The sequence below is a fragment of the Nuphar pumila genome, chromosome 1 (genome assembly GCF_984573655.1).
Source record: "Nuphar pumila chromosome 1, dmNupPumi1.hap1.1, whole genome shotgun sequence".
NCBI classification, from domain to species: Eukaryota; Viridiplantae; Streptophyta; class Magnoliopsida; order Nymphaeales; family Nymphaeaceae; genus Nuphar; species Nuphar pumila.
This window is the reverse complement of record NC_143249.1, coordinates 22,605,259-22,631,118: the sequence shown is the minus strand read 5'-3', so window position 1 is coordinate 22,631,118 and position 25,860 is coordinate 22,605,259. Positions and strand designations below refer to the sequence as shown.

At 38.2% G+C, this 25,860-nt stretch overlaps 1 protein-coding gene across 1 annotated transcript in view; it reads right to left on the bottom strand.

Moving 5' to 3' along the window:
• Nucleotides 1-20,965, bottom strand: part of LOC149848324 (uncharacterized) — a 205,873-nt gene extending 184,908 nt beyond the window's left edge. The window contains exons 1-4 of the mRNA XM_090003992.1: nucleotides 20,778-20,965; nucleotides 20,506-20,644; nucleotides 20,068-20,146; nucleotides 19,125-19,191 (exon numbers count right to left, since the gene is read on the bottom strand). Coding sequence (XP_089860118.1) covers nucleotides 19,125-19,191; nucleotides 20,068-20,146; nucleotides 20,506-20,644; nucleotides 20,778-20,965 — 473 coding nt within the window. The remainder of the gene's footprint in view (nucleotides 1-19,124; nucleotides 19,192-20,067; nucleotides 20,147-20,505; nucleotides 20,645-20,777) is intronic.
• Nucleotides 20,966-25,860: the final 4,895 nt, after the last annotated feature.

Sequence of the window (25,860 nt, the reverse complement as noted above, 5' to 3'; positions counted from 1 at the left end):
AGCAGCCATCACCAAAATACTCGGTCAATCACTAACAGCAGCCATCACCAAAATACTTGTTCTCGAACATCAACTCTTATCATTCACACTTTTACGCTTTATCTTGTTGAACACGGCGTCACCCAATAATTGTTGACTCGTTATTGTGTTGTCATAACTGGATAGGTTTGTCTTCTTACACTGCCAACATCTAGCTTTCCAATTTCTCTCATTTCATCTGGTCGATCTTTAACAATATCCATCAACCACGCAATTGTGGCTTAACATTATATCATGTCATCCACATCTTCAAACATGTTCTTATTGACCACAACACCATGTATACATCCACATATAAATCAAATTCAAGTGTAGTTTTGTAATTTTACCCGAAACATCGTATAACCCTTGTTGGAGATGTAAGGGTAGATTTGTCTTTCTACCCCGCCATCGTGTAGATCTCTTATTTTTTTTATTTCATACGGTCAAGATCTTATTGTAGACAAGACCAGAGAAATAGTCGAACATCCTATCGAGTGATTCACACTTCCTCACAATCTTGCTCAATACGACACCAAGTATACATCAACATACACATGTATTTCACAGGTAGTTTTGTCTTCCCACCCCTCCATTGTGTAGTCGTGGTATTTATATCTTTTCGCAGACCCTTTTCTCGTTAAACTTATTATAAAAGCACTTTTGGAGTCAAAAGCCCCACTCAATTCTCACTACCAGATTAAAGTCTACTCAAAACCCACATGGGTTATGTTGTTAGAGTTTCATTGATTATAGCTAACTGAACACTGTGTCTTGTCATACACAATTTCACAGTCCATCATGTGAACATCCTGACTTGTCACACAATTTTACATTCCGTCTTGTTGAAGATGACATCAAGAATACCCTATCATTATTTTCTCGCAAAGGGGTATGTTTTTTTTTCTACTCCGCCTTCGTGTAGCCACCTTATTTCTCTCATTTCGGCCGATCAACCACCAACATCAGCAATCAAACATCATGTCTTACTATTCGAACTTGTATGTTTTCTCTTGTTGAACATGACGCCAAATAAACATCAACAACCTTTTTCAGTTTGACGGTAGTTTTGTGTTTCGACCCCACCAATGTGTGGACTTGCTATTTATTACTTTTCAAATGTTTTTTCGCAATACTAGCCATCAATAAAAGTATTCATTGGAAACGATCACATCAAAATTAAAGTATGGTGAATACCCCCATGGGTATTGTTGCTAGAATTTCATTAATTATAAGAGAACAACGTCTATTGTCACACACAATTTCACATTCAGTCAACAGAACACCGTGTCTTGTCACACACAATTTCAGATTCCATCTCTCTGAAGATGACATCATGAAGAGCCTATCATTGGTTTCTCACATAGGGTTACATTTGTCTTTCTACCCGACCTTCGTGTAGCCACCTTATTCTTCTCATTTCACCTAGTCAATCACCAAAAGAGACCATCACCAAAATACTTGTTCACGAACATCATACCTATCATTCACACTTTTACGCTTTATCTTGTTGAACATGGCATCACGTAAACATCAACATCCTTTTTCAGTTCGGGAGTGGTTTTGTCTTTTTACCCCACCGATGTGTAGACCTGTTATTTATTACTTTTTGCATGTTTTTTTCGCATACTAGCCATCAATAAAAGCACTCGTTGGAAATGATTGCATCAAAATTAAAGTATGGTAAATACCCACATGCATTATATTGTTAGAGTTTACAGTTATAGGTAACTGAACATCGTACCTTGTCAATGACACTCCCACATTTCATCTGGTTGTACATGGAATTATGAATAACTTTCTTATTGCTATGTCATACAGGGATAGGTTTGTCTTTTTACCCTAGCACCGTATACTTTTCCAATTTCACTCATTTCTTCTCATAAATCTCTAGCAATATTCATCACCAACGTACATCTTGCTTAACATCATATCGTGTCATCCACATTTTCAAACTAGTTCTTGTTGACCACAATGCCTTGTATACATCGAAATAGATATCTACTTTGGAGGTAGTTTTGTCTTTTAACCCTCACTATCGGGAAGTCCATGTTGGAGACGATAGACCCGCTTAGTTCGCTAATGTTTATTAAAATTTGGTGAAAACCCACAAACATCGTTTAGTTAGACTTACAAGGATAATAAGTAATTGAACATCGTATCTTGTCACACATTTTCATATTCCATCTGGTTGAAGATAGCACTATGAATGACTTGTAATTTTTTCATGTAATGACAGGTTTGTCTTTTTACACCACCACCATAAGGGTAGGTTTGTCGTTCTACACCAACAATGTTCTTGTTGGTTAATATCATATTGCGTCATCCACATTTTCAAGCTTGTTGTTGTTGAACACAACACCATGTATAAATCGACATAGAAATGAAATTCAGGGGTTGTTTTGTCTTTTTACACCGACCATCATATAGTCATTGTTGGAGACGAGAGACCCGCTAGGTTCGCTAATGATAATTAAAGTTTAGTGAAAACCCACAAATAATATATAGTTTATATTTTAAGGGCAATAACTAAATGAACATTGTATCTTGTCACTCACAATTTAGTATTTCATCTTGTTGAAAAAGACATTACGAATGTCTTGTTGTTTTATCACATAAGGGTAGGTATGTCTTTCTACCCCGCCATCGTGTAGCTCTCCTATTTTACGTATTTCATATAGACAAGCTCTTATTCTAGCCATCACGAGAGTACAAGCAGTTGAACATCTTATCTTCTTATTCACACTTCCACACCATCTTGTCGAACATGACACCATCTATGCATCAACATACATATTTATTTCAAGGGTAGTTTTATCTTCCTACCCCAAAACTCTATAGTTGTGGTATTTATATCTTTTCGCAAACCCTTTTCTCATGCAACTTATAATAAAAGTACTTGTTGGAGTGGAAAATCCCACTCAATTTGCATTATCAAATTAAACTATGCTCAAAACCCATGTGTAATGATGTTAGAGTTCAATTGATTATAATTAACAGAACAATGTCTTGTCATATGCAATTTCATATTCCATCAACAGAACATTGTGTCGTGTCACACACAATTTCACATTTCGTCTTCTTGAAAATGACATCATGAATGCCCTATCATTGTTCTCTCACACAGGGCTATGTTTGTCTTTCGACCCCACTTTCGTGTAGATATCTTCTTTCTCTGATTTCGCTCGGTCAATCACTAACAGCAGCCATCACCAAAATACTCGGTCAATCACTAACAGCAGCCATCACCAAAATACTTGTTCTCGAACATCAACTCTTATCATTCACACTTTTACGCTTTATCTTGTTGAACACGGCGTCACCCAATAATTGTTGACTCGTTATTGTGTTGTCATAACTGGATAGGTTTGTCTTCTTACACTGCCAACATCTAGCTTTCCAATTTCTCTCATTTCATCAGGTCGATCTTTAACAATATCCATCAACCACGCAATTGTGGCTTAACATTATATCATGTCATCCACATCTTCAAACATGTTCTTATTGACCACAACACCATGTATACATCCACATATAAATCAAATTCAAGTGTAGTTTTGTCATTTTACCCGAAACATCGTATAACCCTTGTTGGAGATGTAAGGGTAGATTTGTCTTTCTACCCCGCCATCGTGTAGATCTCTTATTTTTTTTATTTCATACGCTCAAGATCTTATTGTAGACAAGACCAGAGAAATAGTCGAACATCCTATCGAGTGATTCACACTTCCTCACAATCTTGCTCAATACGACACCAAGTATACATCAACATACACATGTATTTCACAGGTAGTTTTGTCTTCCCACCCCTCCATTGTGTAGTCGTGGTATTTATATCTTTTCGCAGACCCTTTTCTCGTTAAACTTATTATAAAAGCACTTTTGGAGTCAAAAGCCCCACTCAATTCTCACTACCAGATTAAAGTCTACTCAAAACCCACATGGGTTATGTTGTTAGAGTTTCATTGATTATAGCTAACTGAACACTGTGTCTTGTCATACACAATTTCACAGTCCATCATGTGAACATCCTGACTTGTCACACAATTTTACATTCCGTCTTGTTGAAGATGACATCAAGAATACCCTATCATTATTTTCTCGCAAAGGGGTATGTTTTTTTTTCTACTCCGCCTTCGTGTAGCCACCTTATTTCTCTCATTTCGGCCGATCAACCACCAACATCAGCAATCAAACATCATGTCCTACTATTCGAACTTGTATGTTTTCTCTTGTTGAACATGACGCCAAATAAACATCAACAACCTTTTTCAGTTTGACGGTAGTTTTGTGTTTCGACCCCACCAATGTGTGGACTTGCTATTTATTACTTTTCAAATGTTTTTTCGCAATACTAGCCATCAATAAAAGTATTCATTGGAAACGATCACATCAAAATTAAAGTATGGTGAATACCCCCATGGGTATTGTTGCTAGAATTTCATTAATTATAAGAGAACAACGTCTATTGTCACACACAATTTCACATTCAGTCAACAGAGCACCGTGTCTTGTCACACACAATTTCAGATTCCATCTCTCTGAAGATGACATCATGAAGAGCCTATCATTGGTTTCTCACATAGGGTTACATTTGTCTTTCTACCCGACCTTCGTGTAGCCACCTTATTCTTCTCATTTCACCTAGTCAATCACCAAAAGAGACCATCACCAAAATACTTGTTCACGAACATCATACCTATCATTCACACTTTTACGCTTTATCTTGTTGAACATGGCATCACGTAAACATCAACATCCTTTTTCAGTTCGGGAGTGGTTTTGTCTTTTTACCCCACCGATGTGTAGACCTGTTATTTATTACTTTTTGCATGTTTTTTCGCATACTAGCCATCAATAAAAGCACTCGTTGGAAATGATTGCATCAAAATTAAAGTATGGTAAATACCCACATGCATTATATTGTTAGAGTTTACAGTTATAGGTAACTGAACATCGTACCTTGTCAATGACACTCCCACATTTCATCTGGTTGTACATGGAATTATGAATAACTTTCTTATTGCTATGTCATACAGGGATAGGTTTGTCTTTTTACCCTAGCACCGTATACTTTTCCAATTTCACTCATTTCATCTCATAAATCTCTAGCAATATTCATCACCAACGTACATCTTGCTTAACATCATATCGTGTCATCCACATTTTCAAACTAGTTCTTTAAGTGTGCGAGTGTACATGTACCATTTCAAGAAGAATTATCAATAATTGGATCATGCTCACATTCTTATCATGTATACACTTGTACCAAAGCAATACATTTTAACAAAAATCAACTATTTCCCATGTTACAAATTCTACAGCACAAGCACCGATGCCCCGGTACCTTTAAACCCGTAAGCACACAACCATTAAGTTTAAAGTTATCTTTAGATTTATCTTTCAATGTGCATTAATTATCAGCTCCAAATACCTGCCTCGGGTATCTAATCCATCTTGTCCATTCGGCAAGGCATGTGTCTAAATTTCTCATAAGCAATTAGAGAATTACAGCCCATTGATTCCATAGAGAGTATGCCATCCCGATTACAAAAGTTTTTAAGAGCATGGTTATATACCCCTTCCTCAATACCCACACATATTCCAGAATTTACACATTTATGCAGTCACAAACTATTTCAGAATACAAGTATTTTACTAGGCAACTAACCTTTCAAGCGTACGACTCATTCATACATTTGAAACAGTAGACATGCATCATAGCAGGGTTTTGAATACAAGGGAAAAGTAGTACAATATGCATCTGATTACCCAAGACCATGTGTAGTTAATTTCAGAGTCTTTGCCTCTTACAGTCTTAATAAATCCCTGACCTAAATGAATACATTTTTATATAGATCTGTGACCATTAAGGTTTCATTTGCTCAACAAAATCTCAATACGCCCGAAGCATTATAGTAGTGTAAAGGTAAAGAGTTCTGACTTAATTACATTAGATAGATACAGATGACAATTATTCATTCAGCCTGCATATTCAATTCTTTCTAATACTACATGCTAATTTTATACACCTATCCTACTGTATGAACAAGGATGACCCCAGTTCTCAGACTATTCAATAATAGGATGCTATCTTGCGGCTAAATCCAAGCCAAGCAATCCTGGTAATAAGAAAACTGATCACTTTCTACACAAGTTAATCCTCATAACTAAATTAATGAATCAAAAGATTATGATAAATATTTGACCAGCATCTGCAAATACAATCTGCCTTAAATCTAGACATATTTACACAGTTTACCACATAAAACCCGAAATCACTTACCACAAGGTCTCAAGGGATATGATGGAGAAAAAGAAGAAGAAGGGACTGCTCTAAATGAAATACAGAAGTCGGTATGCTATTTCAAGCCATATGCCAACAGTCTAGATCATTGAGAGAAAAATCCAAATACACCTCCAGAAAACAGAGTTTTGAATACTTAGTGGAAAAGAAACAACCGTAATGAAAGTTACTACTATAACGGCATACAAAGATTACAAGGATATCCCCGAGAAAGATTATGTTAGCATACAAATGTAACAAAACCGAACCACCAACGAATCTGACAGTATGTCATTTCAAGAATTTATAACACAGCTAGGAAAAGATCTACACAAGCCGAGGTACAGGCCAGCTCCCAGCTAACTGGGTCAGCTGGGCCTGCTATGGCCCGGTTCAAAAGGTGCATAGCACCCAAAATAAACAGACTTCGGTTTCCTCTTTCCCTTTAGTATTTAGGTTATTGGGTCCCAAAACAGAAATCACCCAAAAATTGGGGTTATCCATTTCAAAGAATCGGAAACCCCACGAATGGGGCTAGTCTGATACCACAGCCAAACCCCAAATCGTTTGGGCTAGGAATTTTTGCAACGTAGGGTTAGGTAAGAAAAAATCCCCAAATCGTTTGGGTTTTCGAAATGGGGAAACAACCTAATCCCCGAATCCTCCCCTCAATCCACCCATGGAATCGAACCCACGTTCGATTCCTCACCCCGAGTCCAAGAAGTACCGTACATTTCTCCGATGACTTTTCCGGCGATCAGAGACAGTCGTGGCGGGAGCACCGGGCTGGCTAGAGTCGCCCCCCACTGCTGTCGTGACAGGGATGCTCGAGGAGGGCTGATGGCTGCTGGTTGCTCGTCGGCGACCTTCTTTCTTTCGGCGTGTGCGCACCGAGCAAGTGAGAGAGACGGGGAGAGATGGGGGACTGAGGGATGGGAAACCCTAACTCCCCATCCTCCCTTTTATTAGCCCCCCTCATGCCGTGATGGGGGGGGAGGTCGGTTACGCCCTGCGTAACCCCCCTCCTGCCCCCCTTCCTTTTCTGTTACAACGTATCGGGCAACCCTTATCGGGTTGCCCTTTTCTCTTAAAAGGGCTATCATAGAGTGGGGCTCGGGTCCGAACCCGGGACCCGCAACCCGGCCCCAAAAAAATATGGATCCACAAGTGGATCCCAATGGATCCACTGTGGATCCTCGGATAAACTTTTAAAAACTTAAAAATTTTATTTATTTTAAATCTCACTTTAAACATAAAAATTTTAACCCCCAAAATATGGATCCACAAGTTGGATCCAACTGTGGATCCTCGAATTTGCTTAATATATATACATATATATAGGTATATTTCTAATTTATTACTAATTATTTTAGTATAACGCAAACACTTAAGCGTAAATACCCCTTTATGGGTCATAGATCCGAAATATGGATTTAGGCCCAATTTGAATTAATTTGAAATATTTTCTAATAAAAATCTCGGGTTTTACACCTAAATAAGTGATGTTTTCGCCTTCACCGGCAAGATACTCGAGTTGGTCGAAAGACCAGAGTATGTAGAATGAGTCTTCAGTTAACTACCCCTGATATACTCATTCGAATCGCTGACTCCTGTCAGGAGAGAGGACGGGAAGGTACAAAACTTCAATGGACAGGCCATTAATGGCAGTTACGAGCAAAAGACCCGGCTTCCCCAGTCATCGGAGTTAGGGGAATGGGACTACCATAATTATCCTAGGTGGTAGCTCTCCATGTTTGGGATGCATCCATTGCTTATGCTGCTTTGGGGATTTCTCTCTTGGTCACCGACCGTCCCCTTAGGTGCGGACTCAGTCAGCTATCCGGGTTATCATAAAATACATACCATAATAAACCCTCGGATCAGTCTAGGCTGTTTATAGAGTCGTGCCTTGTGCGTACCCGCTTGGCCAGTTAATATCGAAACATAATTTAAATCCGATCACACAATGTGTTCAATTATGCACGTATAAAAGTTATAGGGTACAACAGGTTCAATACTTATGGAATTGTGTGTGTGGTTGATGAAGCATTGCATTTTGCTAGTTAACTTTCTTGTGCAGTGCTTTGCTTGTAATAGTTAGCCTACTTGTGCCAGTAAAATACTTGTAATAATTTTAGCATTGTGCTCATGACAGTTGCTCTGTGAATCTGTTGAACTTAAATTGCTATATAATTGTCTGTCTACTTGACATATTAAATTATTCTGCTTAATTATGTTCAATATTGTCATGTTTGTGCACCTACCAGTTTTTAGCGAAACTGGCCCATTTTATGAGCAGGTAATGGATAGGTAATACAGTTTGCGATGGCACGATGGCATGATGAGGTCAAGATAGAGCTCTTTCCCTGACGTTTCGCTCCTGAGGACATGTTGGTAAATTTGGTATAAAGTGTGTTTCAAAATTTCTCTTTTATTAAACCGTGAGTTAATAAAACTGTTTTAGTAAGCTTCTTCTTGGTTTCAACAAACGAATTCTCAATTATTGAAACTCCATTTCTAAACCATTTGATTTCAATGGTTGTGAGGGATTTGACAAAGGAAAGTTTACGCTGTAATGCGCTCATGGTCCATTGACTTGTGGTTTTAAAAATATCATTTTCCGCTGAAGTATTATTTAAACTCTGATTATTGTATGATTTCAAAGCTTTCTAAACTATTCTAAAAAGTTACAAGTCCTGGATTTTTTGGGCGGTACAACTTGGTATCAGAGCGACAGGGAAAATAGTGATTCTTGACCATCCGACATCTGCATCGCACGGTAAGTGCTATTGATTTTGTTGTTTTGTACTTAATTTGTACATCATATCGTGGCATCCACATTTTAAAACTTGTTCTTGTTGGCCACAATGCCATGTATACATCGAAATAGATATCTACTTGAGGGGTAGTTCTGTCTTTTTAACCTCACTATTGTGAAGTCCTTGTTGGAGACGATAGACTCGCTTAGTTCGCTAATGATAATTAGAATTTGTTGAAAACCCACAAAGAATATTTGGTTAGAGTTGGAAGGATAATAAGTAATTGAAAATTGTATCTTGTCACACATTTTCATATTCCATCTGGTTGAAGATGGAACTATGAATGACTTGTTATTTTTTCAAGTGATGATAGGTTTGTCTTTTACACCACCACCATAAGGGTAGGATTGTTTTTCCACACCACCAATGTTCTTGTTGGTTAATATTATATTGTATCATCAACATTTTCAAACTTGTTCTTGTCATCACGAAAATACTTGTTCTCGAACATCATCTCCTATCATTCACACTTTTACGCTTTATCTTGTTGGACAAGGCGTCATATAAACATGAGCATCCTTTTTTGAGTTAGGGTGTAGTTTTGTGTTTTTACCCCACCGGTGTGTACACTTGCAATGTAACGCCCCAAAAATCCAGGACTTGTAACTTTTAGAATAGTTTAGAAAGCTTTGAAATCATACAATAATCAGAGTTTAAATAGTACTTCAGCGGAAAATGATATTTTTAAAACCACAAGTCAATGGATCTTGAGCGCATTACAGCGTAAACTTTCCTTTGTCAAATCCCGCACAACCATTGAAATCAAATGGTTTAGAAATGGAGTTTCAATAATTGAGAATTCGTTTGTTGAAATAAAAAAGAAGCTTACTAAAACAGTTTTATTAACTCACGGTTTAATAAAAAAGAAATTTTGAAACACACTTTATACCAAATTTACCAACATGTCCTCAGGAGCGAAACGTCACGGAAAGAGCTCTATCTTGACCTCATCATGCCATCGTGTCATCGCAAACTGTATTACCTATCCATTACCTATCTATAAAATGGGTCAGTTTCGCTAAAAACTGGTAGGTGCACAGACATGACAATATTGAACATAATTAAGCAGAATAATTTAATATGTCAAGTAGACAGACAATTATATAGCAATTTAAGTTCAACAGATTCACAGAGCAACTGTCATGAGCACAATGCTAAAATTATTACAAGTATTTTACTGGCACAAGTAGGCTAACTATTACAAGCAAAGCACTGCACAAGAAAGTTAACTAGCAAAATGCAATGCTTCATCAACCACACACACAATTCCATAAGTATTGAACCTGTTGTACCCTATAACTTTTATACGTGCATAACTGAACACATTGTGTGATCGGATTTAAATTATGTTTCGATATTAACTGGCCAAGCGGGTACGCACAAGGCACGACTCTATAAACAGCCTAGACTGATCCGAGGGTTTATTATGCTATGTATTTTATGATAACCCGGATAGCTGACTGAGTCCGCACCTAAGGGGACGGTCGGTGACCAAGAGAGAAATCCCCAAAGCAGCATAAGCAATGGATGCATCCCAAACATGGAGAGCTACCACCTAGGATAATTATGGTAGTCCCATTCCCCTAACTCCGATGACTGGGGAAGCCGAGTCTTTTGCTCGTAACTGCCATTAATGGCCTGTCCATTGAAGTTTTGTACCTTCCCGTCCTCTCTCCTGACAGGAGTCAGCGATTCGAATGAGTACATCAGGGGTAGTTAACTGAAGACCCATTCTACATACTCTGGCCTTTCGACCAATTCGAGTATCTTGCCGGTGAAGGCGGAAACATCACGTATTTAGGTGATCACAACATTTTGTTATTTGCACTCATCGAGGTTGCCACAACCTACTCATCCAATCATCGCAACGTAAGAAGACGTACTTGTCAAAAAGTATGGTCGTACTTGTCAAAAGTACGACTACGATGGAAGGGTAATGGTTCCACCAAAAGAAACCCCAACAAATATTATCTGCAAAAGAATTAATACAACACAGCCTGGCAAGATAAGTCTTGAGTTCACTTCAACAACATTTTTCATATTTCATGATGCAATGTCATCTCGGATCTCTCGTGTGATCAACAAAGTACTTAACATGTTGTGCATGTCTAAAAGTACGCTATACTGAACCAGGGAGGTGTGTGGGCTTCTCAAAAGGAACACACAACTTCATAATGATCCCAAGAATAAAGGAGTGCTCATTTGGCACGATTCATCCTTAAAAGCCACAATTCACACAAGGCACATCACTATCAATCTTGCATCCAAAATTTATATTAATATCGACATGATTCGCACGACACGCGACACTAAGTTTAATAAATGAAGAATGGGTCCTTCAACATAACCTCACTCGATCACAGGCTCCTGGCCCCAATCGGGGTTATTTAAATTGAGCCGCAACTTGAATCAAGGTTATAAAACATTTCTCCCAAGTGTGCGGACTTGGGAGGACTCAAATGCAACTTCGAAATCCTGCGAGGATTAAAACTTAACTTTGCAAAAGCTGTGCCATTTGAAGAGCACTGGGTTCGCAGGAGGAAACCCTCTTTTAAAGAATTGCAATGCACAAGTACAACTTCAAGTGTTTTGAAGACAACTGAATCAGGATAGGCACAAGACTTCATTTATGTAAGTACGTATTTACCATAAATGTGAGCATATGCAGGTTATAACATGTCAACAAACAACTCTCGACTTGCGATGCCGCACATCGAGTGAAAAACGCCTAAGTAACACTCGAGGTGCCAAACCATACCTTGACCACTTAGATAGGCAGACACATAAGGTCATAAGTAATACATGAGACACGAAGTCGTACCTCACTCAAAGGAAATATGCAGGCAGAAATGTATACATGCAAACAAGGGCATATGTATTTCAAAAAGTACGAAATCACACCTCAAATTCATAAACAACTACATAAAATAATAATCGAAGAATGAAATTGTACATCAACCCATGAGCATACAAACATCATAATACGCAATGCAGACAAGAATAATACGCCACGCAAAAGCAATATAAATCTAAGTACAACTAGCATCGACATCTTAATTATTTCAACTTAATTACGTTCATCAATTGCCCTTTGTGCGACTTTACCCAACCTTGGGATGTCGTGCAGTTGCGTACGCCTACGCGTGAGGATAATACGAGGGTCGGGCCGCGGAGCACGAATGGGACCTATTGCGCAAATTGCAAAGGTACGTTATTAGTATGCATTTAAATGAATAGGAAAAACGGCAACAAAGGACTGGGGTCTCGGCTTCTCTGCAAAACAAGGCAGGGATCAACGGTCCCTACTGACCTGAAACGGAATGGGGTAGGGTCTAATGACCCATGCTACCAAAAGAAACAAGTGCAGGGGCCATCGGCCCCTGCCGGATATCTAAAGAAGGGCAGGGCCCATCGGCCCCTGCCAGACGACTAAGAGAGGGGCAGGGGCCATCGGCCCCTGCTGGGTTTCCAAAAAGGGAGGCAGGAGCCGAAGGCTCCTACTGGCTTTAAAGGAAGGGCAGGGGCCATCGGCCCCTACCAGAAATGGAATGAGCAGAGAGAGGGGAGCGCAGGGGCCAAAGGCCCCCCTACGTCTTTCAAAGAGGAGGCAGGGGCCAATGGCCCCTGTCGTTCATGGAGAAAAAGGGCAGGGGCCATCGGCCCCTGCTGGTCTTTAAAAGAGGAGGAGGGCAGGGGCCATCGACCCCTGCCGAGTTTTAAAAGAAGAGGGGCAGGGGCCGATGGCCCCTGCCGAAAGGTAAGAGAGAGAGAGAGAGAGAGAGATCGGGGCGGCAGGAGCCACCAGCGTCCTGCCGACCCCCCCTACGCAGGTCAAGGAAGAGGGGAGGGTGACAGGGGGACGACCGACCTCCTGTCGGTCGCCCGATCTCTCACGGAGAAGAGAAGGGGGGTCTGCAAGGGCCATTGGCCCCTGCCGGCACTCCGGCGCACCCCAAAAGAGAGAAGGGGACGACAGGGGCCCTGTAGGCCCCCTGTCGGGTCTCCAATGGGTAAGGAGGGAGGTGGGAGGGCGCGGCAGAGGCCGTGCGCCGCCTGCCGGCGTCATGGCGAGGTGACAGAGAGAGATGGGAGGGGGAGGAGGAGAAGAAGGTGGAGACGGCGTACCTGGAAGGAGAGGAGGCAAGGTGGTTGGCGGCTCTGGAGGTGTGCGCAGAGAAGAAGGAGACGCACAGGGGGGGCGAAGGGCTGTGTGCCTTCCCCCGCCCCCTTGCAGTGCTTTTAAAAGCCTCAGGGGGGGCGACGAATGGGGAAACCCCGATGGGTTTCCCCAATCCTTCCGAAAACGAAGGTGGAAGGGTGGGGGTGGCACTCGGGAAGAGGATTTAAAATCCTCTTCCTGAGTCGAGTTATTAAAACCCTAATGAAGAGGGGCCCGGGTCGGGTCCGGACCCGGGTCGGGTCCGGACCCGGCCCGGGTCCAATAATTTTTTTTTTTTAAAGCGAGTTTTACATGCAATTTATCACTTTTACATATTAGCCATCAATAAAAGTACTTCGTGGAAACCAAAACATCAGAAATAAAGTATGGTGAATACCCACATGCATTATATTGTTAAAGTTTAAGGTTATAGGTAACTGAACATCGTACCTTGTCAATGACACTTCCACATTTCATCTTGTTGTACATGAGATTATGAATGTCTTTCTTATTGTTTTGTCATACATGGATAGGTTTGTCTTTTTACCTTGCCACCGTGTACTTTTCCAATTTCTCTCATTTCAACTGATCAATCTCTAACAATATTCATCACCAACGTACGTGTTGCTTAACATCATATCGTGTCATCCACATTTTCAAACATCTTGTTGACTGTAATGCCTGGTATACATCAAAATAGATATCTACTTGAGGGGTAGTTTTGTCTTTTTACCCTCACTAACGTGAAGTCCTTGTTGGAGACGATAGACCCGCTTAGTTCCTTAATGATAATTGGAATTTGGAGAATAACCACAAACATCGTTTAGTTAGATTTACAAGGATAATAAGTAATTGAACATCGTATCTTGTCACACATTTTCATATTCCATCTGGTTGAAGAAGGCACTATGAATGACTTGTTATTTTTTCAAGTGATGATAGGTTTGTCTATTACACCACCACCATAAAGGTAGGATTGTCTTTCTACACCACCAATGTTCTTGTTGGTTAATATTATATTGTGTCATCGACATTTTCAAACTTGTTCTTGTTGAAAACAACACCATCTATACATCGACATAGAAATCATATTCAGGCATAGGCTTCGCTTTTTACCAAGACCATCGTATAGTCCTTGTCGGAGACGAGAGATCGGCTAGGTTCGCTAATGATAATTAAAGTTTAGTGAACTTACAAACATTATATAGTTAAAGTTTCAAGGACAATAACTAAATGAACATCGTATCTTGTCACTCACAGTTTCATAATCCATCTTGTTGAAGAAGGCATTATGAATGTCTTGTTGTTTTCTCACGTCTTTCTACCCCGACATTGTGTAGCCACCTTATTTCTCTCATTTCGCCGGATCAATCGCCATCACCAAAATACTTATTCTCGAACATCATCTCCTATCATTCATACTTTTAAGCTTTACCTTGTTGAACATGGTGTCATGTAAACCAGCATCGTTTTTTAGTTCTGGGGTAGTTTTCTGTTTTAATCACACTGATGTGTAGACTTGCTATTTATTACTTTTCGCATGTTTTTCGCATACTAGACATCAATAAAAGTACTCGTTGGAAACGATCGCATCAAAATTAAAGTATGGTGAATACCCACATCGGTTATGTTAGCATTTCATTGTTTATAAATAAAGAACATTGTGTCTTGTCACACACAATTTTACATTCAGTCAACAGAACATCGTGTCTTATCACAGACTCTTTCACATTCCGTCTTGCTGAAGATGACATCACCAACAACAGCAATCACCAAAATACTTGTTCTCGAACATCATCTCCTATCTTTCACACTTTTACGCTTTATATTGTTGAACATGGCGCCATGTAAACATCAACATCCTTTTTAAGTTCGGGGGTGGTTTTGTGCCTCACCGATGTGTAGACTTGTTATTTATTACTTTATGCATGTTTTTTCGCATACTAGCCATCAATAAAAGCACTCGTTGGAAACGATTGCATCAAAATTAAAGTATGGTGGATACCCACATGCATTATATTGTTAGAGTTTCAAGTTATAGGTAACTGAACATCGTACCTTGTCAATGACACTTCCACATTTCATCTTGTTGTACATGGAATTATGAATAATTTTCTTATTGATATGTCATACAGGGATAGGTTTGTCTTTTTACCCTACCACCGTATACTTTTCCAATTTCGCCCATTTCATCTGATCAATCTCTAACAATATTCATCACCAACATACGCTTTGCTTAACATCACATCGTGTCATCCACATTTTCAAACTTGTTCTTGTTGACCATAATGTGTTGTATACATCGAAATAGATATCTATTTGAGGGGTACTTTTGTCTTTTTACCTTCACTATCGTAAAGTCCTTGTTGGAGACAATAGATCCGCTTAATTCGCTAATGATAATTAAAATTTGGTAAAAACCCACAAACATCGTTTAGATGGAGTTACAACCATAATAAGTAATTAAACATCGTATCTTGCCACACATTTTCATATTTCATCTCGTTGAAGACGGCACTAAGGACTTGTTATTTGTTCATGTAACGATGGGTAAGTCTTTTTACACCATGACCATAAGGGTAGGTTTGTCTTTCTACACCACCAATGTTCTTGTTGGTTAATATCATATTGTGTCATCCACATTTTCAAACTTGTTCTTGTTGACCACAACACCATGTATACATCGACATAGAAATCAAATTCAGGGGTAGTGTTGTCTTGTTACCCTGACCATCGTATAGTCCTTGTTGGAGATGAGAGACCGACTAGATTCGCTAATAATAATTAAAGTTTAGTGAACATCCACAAATATTATATAGTTAAAGTTTTTAGAACAATAACTAAATGAACATGGTAGCTAGTCACTCAGTGTCATATTTCATCTTGTTCAAGATGACATTATGAATGTCTTGTTGTTTTCTCACGAAAGGGTATGTTTGTCTTTCTACCTAGTCATCGTGTAGCTATCTTATTTTTCTTATTTCATATGTACAAGCTCTTATTGTAGTTATCACGAGAGTACTAGTTATTGAACATCTTATCTTGTGATTCACACTTCCAGACCATCTTGTTGAACACGACACCATCTATGCATCAAAATACATATTTATTTCAGGGGTAGTTTTGTCTTCCTACCCTAAAACTCTGTAGTCATTGTATTTAATTTTTTCGCAGACCCTTTTCTCATGCAACTTATAATAAAAGTACTTGTTGGAGTCGAAAATCCCAACTCAATTTGCATTACCAAATTAAAATATGCTCAAAACCCACGTATTATGTTGTCAGAGTTTCATTGATTATAACTACGAGAACATTGTCTTGTCATACACAATTTCACATTGTGTCTTGTTACACAATTTCACATTTTGTCTTGTTGAAGATGACATCATGAATACCCTATCATTGTTTTCTGACACAGGGCTACGTTTGTCTTACTACCCTGCCTTCATGTAGATACCTTATTTCTCTCGTTTCGCCCAGTCAATCACGAACAACAGCCATCACCAAAATATTTGTTCTCGAACATCAATTCCCATCATTCACACTTTTACGCTTTATCTTGTTGAACATGACGTCACCCAATAATTGTTGCCTTGTTAAAAGTACTTGTTATACCGGGGATAGGTTTGTCTTCTTACCCTGTCAACGTGTAGCTTTCCAATTTCTCTCATTTCATCATGTCGATCTCTAACAATATCCATCAACCACGGAATTGTAGCTTAACATTATATCATGTCATCCACATTTAAAACTTGTTCTTATTGGCCACAACACCATGTATACATCAACATATAAATCAAATTCAGGAGTACTTTTGTCTTTTTACTGCAACCATCGTATAGTCCTTGTTGGAGACAAGAGAACCGCTATTGCTAATGATAATTAAAGTTTAGTGAAAACCCACAAAACATTATATAGATAAAGTGTTAAGGACAATAACTAATTGAGCATCAAATAAACATCAGCATCATTTTTCAGTTCGGGGGTAGTTTTGCGTTTTTACCCCACCAATGTATAGACTTGCTATTTATTACTTTTCGCATACCAGCCATCAATAAAAGTACTTGTTGAAAATGATCGCATCAAAATTAAGGTATGGTTAATACCCACATGGGTTATTTTTCTCATTTTGTACGATAAATCTTTAAAAATGGCTATCACCAACATAGTTGTTGTTGAACATCATATTGTGTCATTCGCACTTTCGCGCATGTTCTAATTGAACACAACACAGTGTACACACCGACATAGTTTTGTATCTCATGGGTAGTTTTCTTTTTTTACCCCATAATTGTATAGTTGTACTACTTATAAAAGTACTTGTTGGATGAGGGGCAAAGAAAACACAATTAGTATTCTTAGAAATACTAAACAACAGTCAAAATCAAATTGCAGCCCTTTTAGATTCAGTGTAGTAAAGTGTATTGCTAACATTTCCAATAATTTCTTTAGAAAACTAAGAATTTCAGTTTAACCATCCGCCTTGCCTCCATCACTTCTGACCCATAACAATCATTAACCGTAATGATATGATATTCTTCAACTCCAAATTGTCTTTATATCGGGCTAGAAAATATTTGATCAATAGATACCTATCGTTAAAAACAACTACATAATATTCTTCTACTCCAAGTAGTCCATATATGGGGCTTGAAAATATCTAATCTACACAAATCCCTGCCTCTCTGACAAACAAAAACTTCCTACATCATGCACAGGCTTTACTAGAATTGGGATTGGGATACTGTGCAGATAGTCAAGGGCAACTAAAGAAGACCTGCATGACCCTGGAGCATGAGTTGTAGCTGGCGTACGTGCATGGTATGTGGTATTATGTATGTTTTGCTCTGTGCATAAGATCAACTTGCATTATATTTGAAATTTGATACTTTGGCAGCAACCAATCCTTGATAAAATGCACAACATATAAATCAGGAAAAAGCACCTTCTTTTTAACAAAGAAGTAAACTTAACTGTCATGAGCTGCGTATTTTACACGCTCATACAACTTCAGTTTCTTGGAAATGCCCAAGCATGTGTATTCTCATAGCAGGCAGAAATATATTCTCTGCACATAATGACTGGCATCTCAGACATAATCAAACAACTCAGCAACCACTAACCATGCAATCAAAATGATAACGTATAACCTGGTTTAGAGCAGGTCAATCACAGAGCCCATTCAGACTGATCAAGCCTTAAGGCTACACACTCTTGCACGTAAAGCTACCAGATAAAAGGTACTTTGATTTGCTTTCTCAATCAGGCTTGTCAAATGGACATGCGCCAGACACTATTATAACAGATAATACCATGAGAATGGTAAAGACTAACATGATTTATTTGTGATGTTGGGTGCAAATCACAAGTGTACCACTTTTTTAATGGAAACTGTGCCCCTTTTTTCTTTTGATGGCCAAGCTGGACCCTTCAGCTGATAGCAGTTTTACTGATCATGATATCACATTCAATCCAATAAATATCATTCTTAGTATAGATAAATAGAACATTTGATAAAGGCACTCATAATAGTGTAATAAAATGAAGTTAGACAATGATGTGTTAAACCCTAGGTAGAGAATTTGATCTCCAATGACCAAAATTTTCAGAAAAAAAACTGATAAGCTTTCCTGTTTAAGAAAATCAAGCTTAAGAGGCAAGGGTAAACTATAAACAACCCAATAAAATCATGTTAAACATAGATTGAATCAAAAGATTCCAATAGCATGCATGTGAATAAGCAATTCTGCAGAACCCAGAAAATTCTAATTCAAAAAGGAAACTAATTTTGAGTTTTACTGACATACCAACTAGTGCTAAGAAGGAATAGTGTGAAACTTACGACCATTTCAGCATGCATTTCACAACCTGGTTGTCATATTGTATGACTGCATAAAGATCGCTTGTTCCTGGAAATTTTGTATCAGTAAGTGGCATTATTTTCAAAATGGAACATTACTGGAACTGCCAATGAGTGTAACAAATGCATTTGTTAGAAACTATTTTCACATGATAGCATTTTCTTGAGAAAAACATTATATAGCCCAGAGCCACCCAGAACGTCCATATAAATTGGTCAAAAAGACTGTGACCAAAAAGCCTCACCCAAACAGTGTTAATGGCTTATTTCTCTCTAATGATCAAGAGATGAACCAGAATTTACAAACCCATATTTCAATCTCAGATGGCTAAAATGCCTAGGGCTAGCTAACCACACCAAACAAGGATTCAGACAAAAATACAAAAAAGATAATAAAGATAATGGCACATACATACATACATGCATACATACACATATATACATATATATACAAACTCCACATGAGGCCATGATAAAAAGAAACGAGCATCTCATCTTCATGACCATGCAAAGGTGTCTAAGTGCCTTACTGAAGTTACCCTAGATGGCAAAGATTCCTTTTCATCTTCTATCACTCCATCCAAAGTGATTTTCTATGTCCAAAGACCGAGTAGGTGTTAATGTGCATTGTGGTAGATAATTCTATTTGTTTAGGATATCAAAATGCAGATGTTGACCCAGGTTAACTAGAAGGGCGCACTGTCTAGTTTGTCAGGAAAATCGGGTTTCACAACAGTTTTAACACTTCTCATCCAATATTCACTCAAATTACTAACGCAATCATATTGGTCAACTCAAAATCAGTTTCAACATAAAAGAAAGATGGAAAAGATTTTAGACCAGTCTACATTCTCCAAATCCATTAGGCAGCAAACTCAGATTCAACAAAATGAGTCAATAAAGACAAAGGAGAAAAGGAACCGACCTAAGGATCCATGGCAGGCAAATCCACACCCTTCTTCAAATTGATTAAATAGCTGCCCATCATAAACCTCACGAAGGAACTTCCTGGTCAGATAAATATTTTGAAGGGTTAGAATCGACAAACAAGAAAGCATCCAAGACTATTTTAACAGCTAAATGAATTTACAAAAGCGTGTCAACTTCACAGACAACACATACATCACTTAACCCAGAACTTCTTTGAAGAGAACATGCAAAATTTAAAACACAAAGAACCCTACAATTCACCAATGGAAACAACCTCGCTTGAGTACAAATCATTCGAAAAGAAGATCGACACAGTAGATCATGAATTTCCTACACGAATTTGACTAAAATCAAGAAAATCGTTTGGCGGTGCGTATGCTAAAAACAAATGGATCGGGAAAAAAGAAAATAGCAAACGATCAAACCGTCTTACTCTGAGAGATACACCGTCTGGCACTCCGCTACGGCACTCCGCTGCACCAATCTCACGCGTCCCCGCGTTCTCCTGCCTCAACTTGGCACCAATCTCATGCGTGCCCGTATCTTCCTGCCTCAACGAGCAAGAAACCACGCTGAGATCAAAACCATCGCACACTAGATCCACAAAAACCAAAACCGGAGTAAGAAAAAATGAAAATCGAAAGAAAAAGGCAGGCAAACGCAGCTAAACTCATAAGCGGGCTCGTGTACGCTCAGAAGGCGAACCCAGAGAGAACGACGAAGATGTTGAGATCAAACGGGACGCGATCGTCCTCCCTCTCTGCACATTCCCAGGAATCCTCCGTCCGGTCGGGTTCCTTTCGCAAGAAGAAGTACACCACGCAGCTCCGCAGCTTAGAACTCGCGTACAACGCAGGAGATCTCCAGACGAATCGCCTCGATTCGACGATCATCGCCGAGCTCTGAGCGTGGAGAGGGGAGCGGAAGGGAAGCAGAAGCCTCGCGGGAACGGCGACGAGAGTCGGCAGACGGCGAGATTAGGGCTTCGAATGGACCGAGAATCTCAGATCGTCTCTGATTCTCGAGGGGAAAGGGGGAGGACGATGATGCGCTCAGCGGGACCTTCCAGAGACGTCGATGTTCTGGTTCTTGTTCTTGGAGTAGAGAGTGAAAGAGGGAACGTAACGATTTTTAAATCTGGCTTGCGGACGGCAGTTGGCACTTGGCGGGAGTAATTGCTTAATTGCGTATGGGCGGAATTTATAATTTTGTCATTATCAAGAAAACCCGTAGGCGGTGCGTAATTGCGTATGGAGTACGCTTTAGGTGTAAACTCTGGTGTGGGTATGGATCGAATGAAATCGGTACTAATGTCGGTTGAAGAAAGCCTTTTTTAAGCCTGTCTCAGACGGATCCAATCAGATTTGGATCAGTACAGAAAATAATGGTGCTGAGCATAGTAACTAAACGTTTTTTTGGGTAAATATCGGCAGCCACTTTCTCGTGATAAAAATCAACTTTTCTTCCTTACATTTTTTGAAAAAAAATGGTAATTTTTTTACTTAAAAATTAAAAGCGAGGTTTTTTTTTTATTGCAAAGAATACGATATATGATAATTTTAGTTTATGGAGTTTTGATCATAAAATATTAGTCAGCCTCACAAATTTTTTATTGCATAATTAGTAATTTAGTTTTTTCAAGTCATTTCGTATTGTACAATTCTTTGGTTGTGCGATCATTTACCTGCAGCGCGGTCGAGAAGAACTAAAAAATATTATGTGTCAATGAGAAATGGCACATGTTATAGCTATTAAAATAATATTAAAATTAATTTTAAGCACTCTTTTTATATTTATCAAAAATAGCCAATTCAACCATCAAGCATATCCATTTTATGCCGATAAGAATACGCACTAGTACTGAACTCTTAACTCGTCCTGGCCAATTTCTATTGAGCAACTATAATAAAATATTTTACCGTTGGAATAACAAAAAAAACATCATGCTAAGTTCACTAGAGAGTACACCTAGATGTGTTATACTAGCCATCAATAAAACATCAAAATTAAAGTATGGTGAATACCCACTTGCGTTATATTGTTAAAGTTACAAGTTGTAGGTATACCTTGTCAATGACACTTCCACTTTTCATCTTGTTGTACATGGGATTATTAATGCCTTTCTTATTCCTTGGTCGTACACGGATAGGTTTGTCTTTTTACCTTGCCACTGTGTACTTTTTCAATTTTTCTCATTTCATCTAATCAATCTCAAACAATATTCATCACCATCTGTGTGTACGTATTGCTTAACATCATATCGTGTCATCCATATTTTCAAACTTGCTCTTGTTCACCACAATGCCTTGTATACATCAAATTACATATCTACGTGACGGGTAGTTTTGTCTTTTTACACTCACTTTCATGAAGTCTTTGTTGAAGACCATAGACTCGCTTAGTTTCCTAATGATAATTCAAATTTGGTGAAAACCCACAAACATCATTTAGTTAGAATTACAAGGATAATAAGTAATTGGACATCGTATCTTGTCACACATTTTCATATTCCATTTGGTTGAAGATGGCACTCTGAATGACTAGTTATTTTTTCAAGTAATGACAGGTTTGCCTTTTACACCACCACCATAAGGGTAGGATTGTCTTTCTACACCACCAATGTTCTTGTTGGTTAATATTATATTGTGTCATCCACATTTTCAAACTTGTTCTTGTTGACCACAACACCATTTATACATCGACTTAGAAATCATATTCATAGATCGTCTTGTCTTTTTACCCCGACCATCATAAAGTTCGTGTTGAAGATAAGAGACCCGCTAAGTTTGCTAATGATAATTAGAGCTTAGTTAAAACCCACAAACATTATGTAGTTAAAGTTTTAAGGACAATAACTAAATGAGCATCGTATCTTGTCACCCACAGTTTCATATTTCATCTTGTTGAAGATGGCTTTATGAATGTCTTGTTGTTTTATTACGAAAGGGTAGGTTCGTTTTTCTACGCCAACATTGTGCAGTCTCCAATTTTTCTTCTTTTATATAGACAGGTTGTTATTGTAGCCATCGCGAGAGTACTAGTTGTTGAACATCTTATCTTGTGATTCACACTTTCACACCATCTTGTTGAACATGACACCATCTATTTCACGGGTAGTTTTGTCTTCCTACCATAAAAATTTGTAGTCGTGCTATTTATATCTTTTTACACGACCATTTATAATGCAACTTATAATAAAAGTATTTGTTGGAGTCGAACGTCACACTCAAATCGCATTACCAAATTAAATGTGCTCAAATCCCACATGGGTTATGTTGTTAGAGTTTCATTAATTATAAATAACAGAACATTGTGTCTTGTCACACACAATTTCACATTCCGTCAACAGAACATCATATCGTGTCACACACAATTTCAAATTTCGTCCTATTCAAGATCACATCATGAATACCCTATCATTGTTTCCTCACATAGGGTTATGTTAGTCTTTCTACCCTGCCTTCGTGTAGCCACTTCATTTCTCTCATTTTGCCCGATCAATGACCAACCGCAACCATCATCAAAATACCTATTCTCAAACATCATCTCCTATCATTCACACTTTTATAATTTCTATTGTTGAACATGGCGCCCTGTAAACCTGCATTCTTTTTCAGTTTCGGGGTAGTTTTTTGTTTTTACCCACCGACATGTAGACTTGGTATTTATTACTTTTCACATGTTTTTCGCATATTAGACATCAATAAAACTACGGATTGGAAACAATCACATCAAAATCAAAGTATGATGAATACCCATGTGAGTTATGTTGTTAGAATTTCCTTAATTATAACTCATGTAACATTTTGCCCTGTCACGCACAATTTCGCATTCAGTCAATCAACAGAACATCATGTCTTGTCACACACAATTTCACTTTCTGTCTTGCTAAAGATGACATCATCAACACCCTATCATTGTTTTCTCACATAGAGGTATATTTGTCTTTCTACCCCTCCTTCGTGTAGCCACCTTATTTTTCTCATTTCACTTAGTTAATCACCAACAAGAGCAATCACCAAAATACTTGTTCTCGAACATCATCTCTTATCTTTCACGCTTTAGCTTGTTGAACATAGCGTCATATAACATCAACATCCTTTTTCAGTTCGGGGGTGTGATCATCGCAAAAAAAATTCCTCTCATGATATTTTCTCTCTTCCTTCTCTTTTTCTTTCCAACCTCTATTTCCTCCTTTTTGAAGGGAGAAAATAAAAGACAGAAAATAAGAGAGAAGAAATAAGAAAAGAAGAGAAAGATGAACTCTTTTGTGGGGTCTCACTTGACCTTAATTTTGAAAGTATTTGAGAAAATAACTCGCCTCCGTTTTGAAATATTTGCGGGAAAATTGGGAGACGGAATCCGCTCGTCGGTACGAGGTTCGACCGTTCCTGACGCATTTACCAGGGGTAATCGAACCAAGGGTCGAATTCATGCCTTTTGCTTTGCTAAGAAATTATCTAAGAATTTATCCTAAGTCTAAATGCACAAAGAATCATGCTTGTGCAATTTAAAGATGTATGCTCTTTTTTAAAATGTTTTGTTAATCTCCAAGTATTTCTGAGATGAATCTGACAATAGAGTGAAGAAATGGTTTCTAACTCACAACTTAAGATTTAAAATTCTGAATTTTTTGGAATAATCAGAGATTGAGAAAATAATCTAGACTTTTGAAAGGAAGGATCTTGAAATTGAGATAAAAGGAGAAGAAAAAAAACTTCAAAGTCATAAATGGACTTTCAATTTAGAGTTTAGAACTTGGATAAACGTTTTGAACTCTAACTTTGAAGTTCTAAGAGATCCAAATAAGGTTGAGAATGGAATTGGCTTTTGGAATTTTTAGGAATCAAGGTAAACTTGGATTTTGAAACCTGGGGTGAAATGGAATTGGATTTAAGAATTGGAATTGAGAATGGAAGTTGGTTTGATATCTGGAATTTAAAATGGAATTTGAATCCAAAGTCTGGATTTAATTCTGGATCGAGAATCCTTAATGGAAATTGGATCTGAAATCTGAGATCCAATGGTGGAATTCGGATCCGAAGTTTGGAATGGAATTCGGATCTGAAGTCTGAGATCCGAGATGGAAGTGAATTCTGGATCCTAAATGGAATTTGGATCTGAAGTCTGAGATCCAAAGTAGAATTGGGTTCTGGATCCTAAAATAGGTTTTTGGATCTGAGATCCAATATGGAACTGGATAAAGGATCCTAAAATGGATTTTGGATCTGAAGTCTAAGATCCAAGGTAAAGTTGGATTCTGGATCCTAAAATGGATTTTGGATCTGAAGTATGAGATCCAACAATGGAGATTGGATTCTAACTTTGGTTTTGGTTTTTGAAAGTCCAAATGGGACTTTCGAAGACGGATCTGGGTTCTGAGATCCAAAGTGAAGTTGAACTCTGAATCCTGAAATGGAATTTGGATCTGGCTTTGGATTTGGAATTTCAAAATTGATTTGAAAATTTAAACTTTGAATATATAAATGAATTTCAAAGTCAAATTGGACTTTGAATTTGAAAACTTGAATTTGGAATTTAGAAAATGAATCAAGAATTTCAAAGTTAAATTGAACTTTGAATTTGATTTCAAAGTCAAAATTTGGACTTTGAAGATGAGATAGAATTGATGAATTTGAAATAGAAATTGAAGAAAAGACAATCACTTGAGTTTTTGAAAAGAGAATTTTGAAAATATGATGAAATTCTATCTTAAATGATGAATGAATTTAAAGAATTTAAAATTGAATTTGAAGATCATATCTCATTCTTTAAATGAATTTAAAAT